Raw genomic sequence first — 10,581 nt, forward strand, 5'->3', positions numbered from 1 at the left:
ACTTGCTATGTTCACAATAGAGTTACCTTGAGAAAGGGAACCTCTTCCACTCTGTATGAAATATGGAAAGGCAGAAAACCTACTGTGAAGTACTTTCATATCTTTGGAAGCAAATGTTACATTCTTACAGATCGTGAACAGAGAAGAAAAATGGACCCCAAAAGTGATGAGGGTATATTCCTGGGATACTCTACTAACAGCAGAGCATACAGAGTTTTCAACTCCAGAACTATTGTCCTGATGGAATCCATAAATGTTATTGTTGATGATAAAGATGAAGAATCCAATGTCATAGAGGATGTTTGAACATTCCTTGAGACTTCAACAAAAAATGTACAAGATACTTCTCCTGGACTTGAGTTAGAAGCATCCAACAAGGTGCCTTCTATCAGGATTCAGAAAGACCACCCTAAGGATCTTATCATAGGAGATCCCAATAGTGGTGTGATTACCAGATCAAGGGAGAATAGCTCAAATTCCTGCTTTGTATCCAAGGTTGAACCTAAAAATTTGAAAGAAGCTATGACTGATGAATATTGGATCAATGCTATGCAAGATGAACTGGAGCAGTTTAAAAGGAATGAAGTATGGGAGTTAGTTCCAAGACCTGAAGGGACTAACATTATTGGTACCAAGTGGATTTACAAGAACAAGTCTGATGAGAAAGGAGTAATCACTAGGAATAAAGCGAGACTAGTGGCACAAGGGTATACTCAAGTTGAAGGGGTTGATTTTGATGAGACTTTTGCACCTGTTGCAAGACTTGAGTCAATAAGGTTGCTGTTAGGTGTTGCCTGCATTCTGAAGTTAAAATTGTTCCAAATGGATGTGAAGAGTGCCTTTTTAAATGGCTATTGAATGAAGAAGTCTATGTGGAACAACCTAAAGGGTTCAATGATCCTAATATACCAAAACATGTGTACAAGGTGAGGAAAGCTCTGTATGGATTGAAGCAAGCTCCTAGAGCTTGGTATGAGAGGCTGACTGAATTTCTGACAACTAATGGTTACAGAAAAGGAGGGATAGATAAGACTTTATTTGTGAAGGATGAAGATGGAAAAATCATGATTGCCCAAATATATGTGGATGATATTGTCTTTGGTGGAATGTCAGATAGAATGGTGAAACATTTTGTTAACCAGATGCAATCTGAATTTGAAATGAGTTTGGTTGGGGAATTGACTTATTTTCTTGGACTGCAAGTTAAACAGATGGAAGATTCTATGTTTCTCTCCCAAAGCAAATATGCCAAGAACATAGTTAAGAAGTTTGGTATGGATAATGCTAGTCACAAAAGAACTCCTGCACCTACTCATTTAAACTTAACTAAAGATGAAAGAGGTTCTAGTATTGATCAATGCTTGTATAAAAGCATGATAGGTAGCCTACTATATCTAACTGCTAGTAGACCTGATATTGCTTATGCAGTTGGTGTGTGTGCTAGATACCAAGCAGAACCCAAAGTGAGTCACCTAAATCAAGTCAAGAGGATTCTCAAGTATATTAATGGGACTTGTGATTATGGTATGCTCTACTCTCATGGCTCTGAGCCTATCTTATCTGGGTATTGTGATGCTGATTGGGCTGGGAGTGTTGATGACAGAAAAAGCACATCAGGAGGATGTTTCTTCTTGGGAAACAATCTCATATCTTGGTTCAGCAAGAAACAGAACTATGTATCATTATCCACTGCAGAAGCTGAGTACATAGCAGCTGGAAGCAGTTGTTCCCAACTGGTATGGATGAAACAGATGTTGACTGAGTACAATGTCACTCAGAATGTCATGACATTATTCTGTGACAATCTCAGTGCCATAAACATTTCAAAGAATCTTATCCAAAACAGCAGGACCAAACATATAGACATTAGACATCACTTCATAAGAGATCTGGTAGAAGACATAGTGATTACCTTGGAACATGTGGCAACTAAACTACAACTTGCTGACATGTTTACAAAGGCTTTGGATGCTGCTCAGTTTGAAAATTTAAGGGGCAAGTTGGGAATATGTCTTTCTGAGGAATTATAGCAACTAAGGATGTTAGGAATTTACTGTTTAATATTTCAAATTATTAAACAATTGAAAGTTTGCTCTGATTGGTCAATAGATAATAGTTATTTCACTTGCAACAAGCGTTACTTCTTCCACTCTTTCAACTTCCATTCACGGAAGCATCCTCTCAGAGAAATTTTTCATTTCGTCTCTAAGATACTCATCATGTCTCAACAATCCAACTCTTCTCCTTCCAAGAACATGCCTTGTTCTCCTAACGCTGAACCAAGCAACCCTAACAGAGAAGATCCTGTTGCTGACTCTGTGAATACCCCACATGCAGGAAGACCTAAAGAAACTGTATCAGGCTTCTCCTCATCCATCGTTCTTGAGGAATGAACCAAAGAAGGTTCCAGGTATGTTCACAATGCCATAGCCACTATAGTGACTAGAATACTGTCTGGAAATCATGAGGTCCCTGGGGGTTTCCATTCCCTTAAACACTATTGAACCTGATAGTGTTACTGATCAAGAAAATACAGAGTCTTTAGGAAAGAATATCTCAGATGATGTTGAGCAAACTGATGCCCATAAGGAGTCAAATGTTGACAAACCCTTAGATAATGTGGCTGGTGAGGAAGTTCATGTCACTCATGATGTCAGTGATAACCCTAACTGTGAGGCTGAAACAGTAGACCTGGAGGAATTTTCTGATAATGAGCCGTTGTCCTCTGTCCTCCCTAGCATAGCCAAAAGGGTTAGGACTAGGAGAGAAAAGAAAACTGTGGCTCAAAGGTCCCCCAGAAAGAAGATTGATGTTCCAACCTCTTCCAAGACAACGGTGGCAGTCGAGAGTTCCCTAAAGAGGAAAGTTAATGGTCCAACCAAATCTTGGAGCAAAGTGGTGCCCAAGAAAAAGAAGACCAAGTTTGTTGTTGTTGAGTCTGACTCAGATGTTCCTTGTAATGTCTCTGACATTTTGTCAAAGAAGAAGCCAACCACTAGCAAGCTTGCAGCTAGTGTCCCTGAGGTACCAATTGACAACATATCTTTTCATTTTGCTTCAAGTGTAAACAGGTGGAAATATGTTTATCAGAAGAGGCTGGCTTTGGAAAGGGAATTAGCTCAGAATGTCCTAGACTGTAAGGATATTATGGATCTTATTCAAGAGGCTGGTTTAATGAAGACTGTGACTCAGTTTTCAAAGTGCTATGAGATGTTAGTAAAGGAATTTATTGTTAATTTGTCTGAAGAATGTGCTGATGCCAAGTCTAAGGAATTCAGGAAAGTGTATGTGAGAGGCAAGTGTGTAAATTTCTTTCCTTCAGTGATCAACAAGTATTTGGGAAGGCCTGATGAAGCTCACCTGAGCTTGAGGTGACTGACAACAAAATCTGTCAAGTCATCACTGCTAATCAGGTAAGGAAGTCGCCTCTCAAAGGAAAATTGGTGGCAAGTAAACTGAGTGTCAAGTATGCAATGCTGCACAAGATTGGAGCTGCTAACTGGGTGCCCACCAATCATAAATCTACAGTTGCTGTAATGCTTGGAAAGTTTATATATGATGTTAGAACCAAAGCACAATTTGACTATGGCTCCTATATTTTTTATCAAACTTTGAAGCATGCAGGAAGCTTCAGTGTGAAGGGTCCTATAGCCTTTCCTTCTCTCATTTGTGGTATTGTTTTGAATCAGTTTCCAAACATCTTAACTGAGAATGATTTTGTGAAGAAAAGAGACAACCCTATGTCTTTCAATCAGAAGTTGTTCCTAGGTACCCATGTCCCTGACATTGTCATGACATCAGGTGAGACATCACGTGTAAGCAATCAGCCAGGTAAAACTGCTGTCATTGCAATGCTCAAAGAAACCTGTAGGGAATTAGAGGCAATGAAGCTGAACTTGGAAAAATTGATTAGCTCTTTGGAGATGACTGAAGGTGATGTGCTAGCTGATGATGGAGAATTTGGTGAAGCTGCTGCTGTTGTAGAAGAAGCTGAAAGACAAGGTGAAGAGGGAGAAGCAGATGCCAGTCCTGATGATGGCACAGATGATGATGCTGACTCTGAGTCATATGACTAGAACATTTCTTGTGTTTCTGATAATTGCTTGTATTTTTATTTTTTTGGTCTGTAATATTAAGTGTTGCTTTGGCAAAATTTTAGACAAAAAGGGGGAGTAACACTTGTACCCCAGGACAACAGATTTCTTTGAAGTTGAAGGTCCTCTAAACAAGAGGTTATGTTGTAGTTTGGTCTCTGCTTGATCTTCTCTTGTGCTGCTGCTGTTTGAAGTTTAACTTCTATGTTTGCTAAGTGTATTAGCTAATTTGATTCTCTGCTTGGATGTGTGGTTTCTGCTGCTATGAACTCTGTTGTGATGCCAAGTTGTTTTAGCCAAAAATTTGCCAAAGGGGGAGTTTGTAGATGTTTTTGATTGGCTGCATTTTATGTTAAAACACTTACTGTACTTAGATGTCTTGACTGATGTCATGACATGCTTAAGTAGTATGCTGCAGGATTAGCTAATACAGGATTTACTGGATGTCAAACTGAATGTTATGACATTCATTCACGACAGCATTTTCTGGATGTCAAACTGAATGTTATGACATTCATCCCTGACAACAAATGCTAAAGTATAGGCTAATTCTTTTGTTATGTTTCAGTATTTATCTCAGGCTGATTTTTAGGAAACTAACAGCTGCGCTAAAATTAAGAGACCTAGCATATAGCCTATTTGTTAGCACCCTAATGTGTGGAAATTAGGTTAACTTGCTTAACCCTAATTTTATGAAATTCAAGTTCAAGGCCCAAGTACTGCATTATAAAAGGATGGCAATCCTACTTTCAACATTTCTGTGATTTGAAGCGTGAAGAATTTAATATATCATTATATATCATTGCTGTACTTTCATTGTGTCTTGAATTAGGTTTTACTTGTGAGCCAAGCAATTATCACCTAGATGAATGCATTGGACTAGGGTGTTTATTGAGTTGTAATTGTTGTGTCACTCTAAGCTTTTAAGCGTGAGTGCTATGTTTCTTGATTAAAGCTTTTAAGCACAATCAAGAGTTGTTTGAAGTATATCTTCACCACTGACTTTAAAATTCTTAATGGTTGTAATCACTGCTGTGATTGAGGGGGAGTGAGTAGGTACTCAGGTCTTAGTTTAGATTGAAATTGCATTGGGTAGGTATTAAGTGATAGGATTAAACTGGTGGTTTAAGTCCTGAATTAATACCTCTTATAGTGGATTTCCTCCCTGGCTTGGTAGCCCCCAGAGTAGGTGTGTTTGTCACCGAACTGGGTAAACAATTCTCTGTGTCATTTACTGCTTTTTACATTTACTTTCTGCATACACTACCTGTCTGCACAGAATTGGATGTCAAAACATCCAGTGTGACATTGATAGTCTGTTACTAGAATTTCAAATCGTAAGTGGACTAATGTAGTAGCCACACCTATCTGGGGCCGGTCAATAAAACTATAGGCAAATGAACACAAGTTAGTGATCATGTCTAGTAAGCCAAGCTCTTACGACTTGCCATGCCAAAAGAAAAGAAGAATGACCTTGTATGGATTTTAGGTTCTTTGCTTGACCAAGAAGCAACCTATCTTGGACACAAAGCAATTCACTTTATCTTTGATCAAGATGAATTTGATTTGGATCAAAGAAGGTTAAGCCTCTCATATGTCAAGGCTAACCATAAATCATTAACTCATTGGTCAAAAGAAAAAGAAGAAGATGAAGATGGAAATGGAATGTACCAAATTGAAATTCAAAAGACATAACCAAAACACATTGATCAAATATGAATGGAATCAATATCAATCAACGGTAAACAGAAGTGAAATGAAGATTAGGAGTCAAGAAATGACAAACATATTTTTGGTATTTTTGGGAATTAAAATAATACATGAAATAAAATGAACAAATAAAGGTCAAACTTCAAATCCAATTCAAATCAACTTGGATAAGTCCAATTGGACCATCATAAGTCTAACATGGTTAAACAAGGCTTGACAAATTTTCTCATCATTTTTTGAAAACAGAAACTAATTTTAAACAATTAAAAATGAACAAAAAATAACATAATTGGACTAAAATCTCAAATCAATTAAGAAATTGATGAGAATATTTTTCATAGATTCATCATCATCCAAAGATGTTAAGAAAATATTTTTGGCATTTTTGAATATAAAAAAGTATTTTAAATGAATTAAAAACAACCAGAAAAGAAATAATTCACAAAAAATATTAAATGGAATCACAAAAATAATTAAAAGTCATTTTATGAAACTAGATTTTAAGAGAAATTTTTTGCAATTGGTCCCATACTTTTGTGATTCCAAATAAAGAAGTTATGAATTTTTTAAAACAAAATGGAATAAAGGAAATTAAAATGGAAATTCAGAAATTAGAAAAATCCACAGCGCTTAGATCCCACTTCATTAATTGACGTGGCTGATCACATGGCTGGGAAACGCGCACGCATGATGCACTTTGGTCAACAACGTGGCAGTCAGCATTAAAATAAGTCATAACAATCAACAACCATGATTAGATCTGAGACTCATCATCCAATGGCCAGGGTTTGGACGCGTGGGGACGGTGGTGGAAACCACCGTCTTCTCTGGTGAGAAACCATAATCCGGCCACCAGTTGCAGGTTTTGAAACCTCAACTAAAATACGCGATCCATATACCAAATGAAAGTTGGGGTGATGTACATCACCCCTGTAACCTTAGTTTTTGCTCAAGACTCTTATGGAAGAAGAAATCTGAGGTTGAAAAAGTTGGTGTTCAATCTGAAGTTAACCAAATCACTAAATTAAAACCACAAACCAATTGCCTCTCACATGAGGACATCAGAAATGCCAACTGAACCAAACAATGCACAATATTCAAAGAGATTAGAAGGAAAACAATTGGAGAATAAACCATTGTAGAGCAGCTTTCAAGAGCATAATTCAAGCAATCCTTTGCTTGCTGCTTGATCTGGATGCTTGGTGTGAGAGCTAGGCTTAGGAATTAGTGATGATAATCAACTGATGTTGTTGAAAATCACACTTGAAAAATGAAAGTGAAATTGCAAATTCCTTTGGTGAGAGGTTAGGGAATCAGTTCAGCAGAGTTTCAGGCGCCTTCAGGTTGCCAATTGAATGAAATAAAGCTTCTATTTATAGCCACAGCTGATGCAAAGGGGTGGGAAACTCGTGTGTGCATGAACTTGGGTCCTCCATGCATGGGCCTGTACAGGCGCATGTGAGGCCCAAAATCAATTGCAATTGAATGCTAAACATCAACCAAAGTGAAATGGACGTGCAGATTGCAAGGCATTAACTTGTGCATGGAGATTTAACATGGTTTCCATAAATGATCACAAAACTTCACCTCTTCGAAAACGCCAATTGGAAAATTGAAACATAAGCATGTTGGTAATGTTTGGAAAGGTCTTGACATAAGGAACAAATGTTATGTTGAAGAAAAGTCCATTTGGAGTTTGGAAAATATTGAAAACTGGCCATGAAGTTCAAGGTATAAAACATGTATTTGAAAATTTTGCCAAAATGGACCAACTTCAAGCCCTTCTGTTTCAATGATGCATGCTTCAAATGGAAAAACCTTAAACATCAAAGTTGTAGATCTTTTCGATACAAATCAAATTGGACTTAAATTGTGCATCATTTAGATTTTTGATGAGAAAGTTATGGGCACTTGAAGTTGGACTTTTTCACATTTTAATAACTTTGGTCCAAAGTGACCTATAATGTTTTGTATTATCACATGTATTTATTTTTGGATTATGAAATTTTGTCCAACATAACAATTGAAGTAGACATCTTAAAATTTCCAATGCACTTGGTCTCACCTCAAAATCATAAAAAATGAAGGAGTGAGGTCCTTGGGAAGTTGACCCAAAATTAGGGTTTCAGTCAAAATGACCTATAATGTTTTGAAATGAATGATGAACTTCCAAGTTTCAAATGGATTTTTGATGAACATGAAAGTTGTTCATATGGTCCTTAAGAACATGTTTTCTCTTGGGGTCATCATCATTTGACAAACACATCAAAAGTTAGGTCTCAATGGATTTCAAAATAGTTAGATGAATTGACTGATCAACTTCTCAAGTCCAAACTTCAAAAACTTGGTGAATGAATGATTGAGGACACCCACATAGGCTCATATATGTATGAAATGATGAATGAAAGAACTTCCTTTGATTGTATTTGATCATGGATTGAGGTTGCTTCATGGGCAAGGCACAGTCAATGCACATTTGAATTAGGGTTTCCTTGGGAAACAATCCTCAAGCCCTTTGGTTTATCTTGATCAAATTGACAAATTGAGACACTTGGGAGGCATATATGATGAATGAGAGCTTTGGGAACCATTTTCATGCTTGCTTGCACTTTCATCTGGCCACTTCAATGGGCATAGGAGCCTCCTAGGAGCCTTGAATCAAATGACTGCTTAAGCTTCAAAACAAAACAAGTTAGTGACATATTTTTATGCTTTTGGTTAGTAAACAAAATAAGAAAATAAATAATATACAATTCAAGCAAGCATGGTGGTCTCAAACCCACTCACACAAGTCCCAACCCTAGGGTTAAGGGGCCAAGATGCCATGATCCTTGAGGCAAAATGCAACATGCAATGATATGATGCCATGAGGGATCTTAGGGTCAAAATTAGGGTCTTACAGATGCCCCTATTTAAGGTCATTCTATCCGGAGATATGAAAGTTAAAATCTTCGTCTCGACATGGTAGAATGGGCTTAAATAACAACAAAAAGACGAATTTTGGTCCCTAAGAGACCTCATGATGCAAATGTATGCATGCAAAAGTTAATACTCTGTGAGGATATGTGTCCACAAAGGAAAAGGAAATCAGGAGAAACTGAAAAATCCAAAGGAGTAATACACCCACTAGGGAGACAGAGACTCTAGAGGAGAAATAAGGGTAAAAATGCGTGAGCAGGTCACGACTTAAAACTTGCTGAGAGACACGAAGGGATTCCACGAAAATAAATCAATTGAAGGACTCGAGCTGACGCAAATTTGCATGAATTAGGAAATGGGCCAATACAACAAAACTATCCACAGAGGATAATTCGGATAAAAATCCAGACTCAGGCGGGGAAGTCCATTAAGGACTCAGCTGAGGAAACAACAAATGAGGTATTACCGGGTAATAAGCTCAAAGAGAGACATGTGGTCAAAACACCGACATGAGGGTGAAAGAACAACACGCTCAAGGGGAGAGAATATCTAAGACCGGTATAAGGGTGAGAGATATCAATCATCCAAAACATCTGAGGAAGACCTAAAAGGTATATTTCAACTCAGGAAAAATCTGACTCCACAGGGGACCCAAAAGTCATAATAGGGAGCAGAAGGAAGGAACACCAGGGATACCGGTTACTGGGCATATAATAGGTGACCAACCAGGCGTGAATTGGGGAACATTTCCAAGACACTCATCATCCGAAAGGAGGGTTGAAAAAGCAAACTCGATTACAGGATGGACATTCGATCCCATACGAAAATACGAATCTTACTCAACTGGGGAAGAAAAATACTTCGACTGAAGAGCGCATGAGATATATTATCTATTACCGTCAGAACGTAGATAACATACTGCACGGAAGATTATCCACAACCGGTTACTAGGTTAATAAAGGACAAATTGACCGAAAAGAAAGGGCATCGGGATACCGGCTACAGGGTATAAAATGACAACCAATCAAGGGGAGAAACAATCATTTCGAAACAAGGGTAAATGAAAGATGACTCGCTGGGGATACATTGACAACATCAATGATCCGGGAGATATATCACCAGCTACTGGGTGGTATACTCAAAACAAAGGAATATCAATACCGAATATTGGATAAAGATAACCAACAAAGAGGGAATTACATCCACCAGTTACTGGGTAGAAAACCAAGAAGAGAGTGCTCGTCGTCGGTTAGGACGAACAATATTAAGGATTAACTCTGCAAGGGGACAAGATGGGGTTTACAACTATCGGTTACTGGGTAGAAAACCACAGAAATACGACTTACAACTACCAGTTACTGGGTAGAAGGCCACAACATCCGTTGGGGCGAGAATGAACAATTACTGGTTACTGAGTAATTGATTACCTGCCACAAGGAACTGCAGGGGAAATAACAAGACAGGAGTCAGTCTAGGAACAAACTAGAGAGATGCAATGAAACAAGACTCAACCCAATGAGGATATAACTCGGTGAGTAATTCCATCCCAATACATATTTTTGGGAGGAAATTGAAACAATAATCATCCACGAGGACATAACTCAGTGGGGAATATAGAAGGAAAGATAGACACTTTCTGCCTATAGTGGCTGACCCTATATGGAGAGATCAGACACAAACATCTGCTTGGGGGAATATGTATCACCGAATAGCAGGAGATAACAAGCTTCATCCGTCTCGACATATCTGAACGAAGAAAGCTCACTAACCAATATATGCTCTTCACCATAAACTATAACTAATTTGTCATCGATCATGAATTTTAACCTTTGGTGCAACGCAGAAGTCACTGCTCCAA

The 10,581-nt window shown here is 38.1% G+C and overlaps 1 protein-coding gene across 1 annotated transcript; it reads left to right on the forward strand.

Annotated features, from left to right (window-relative positions):
• Nucleotides 1-2,331: 2,331 nt before the first annotated feature.
• On the forward strand, nucleotides 2,332-4,076 carry LOC127104694 (uncharacterized). The gene is made up of 4 exons (XM_051041866.1): nucleotides 2,332-2,410; nucleotides 2,528-2,789; nucleotides 3,072-3,303; nucleotides 3,414-4,076. The coding sequence occupies exons 1-4, from the start codon at nucleotides 2,332-2,334 to the stop codon at nucleotides 4,074-4,076; spliced, it is 1,236 nt and encodes a 411-aa protein (XP_050897823.1).
• The last annotated feature ends 6,505 nt before the right edge of the window (nucleotides 4,077-10,581 follow it).

Source organism: Lathyrus oleraceus, chromosome 7 (genome assembly GCF_024323335.1).
Source record: "Lathyrus oleraceus cultivar Zhongwan6 chromosome 7, CAAS_Psat_ZW6_1.0, whole genome shotgun sequence".
Classification (NCBI taxonomy): Eukaryota; Viridiplantae; Streptophyta; class Magnoliopsida; order Fabales; family Fabaceae; genus Lathyrus; species Lathyrus oleraceus.

Coding starts and splice junctions, on each gene's coding strand:
- LOC127104694 (XM_051041866.1), top strand. CDS start 2,332: ATGCAGGAAGACCTAAAGAAACTGTATCAGGCTTCTCCTCATCCATCG. Junction 2,411..2,527: donor TGAACCAAAGAAGGTTCCAG/GTATGTTCACAA, acceptor TTACTGATCAAG/AAAATACAGAGTCTTTAGGA. Junction 2,790..3,071: donor AAGAAAACTGTGGCTCAAAG/GTCCCCCAGAAA, acceptor AAGTGTAAACAG/GTGGAAATATGTTTATCAGA.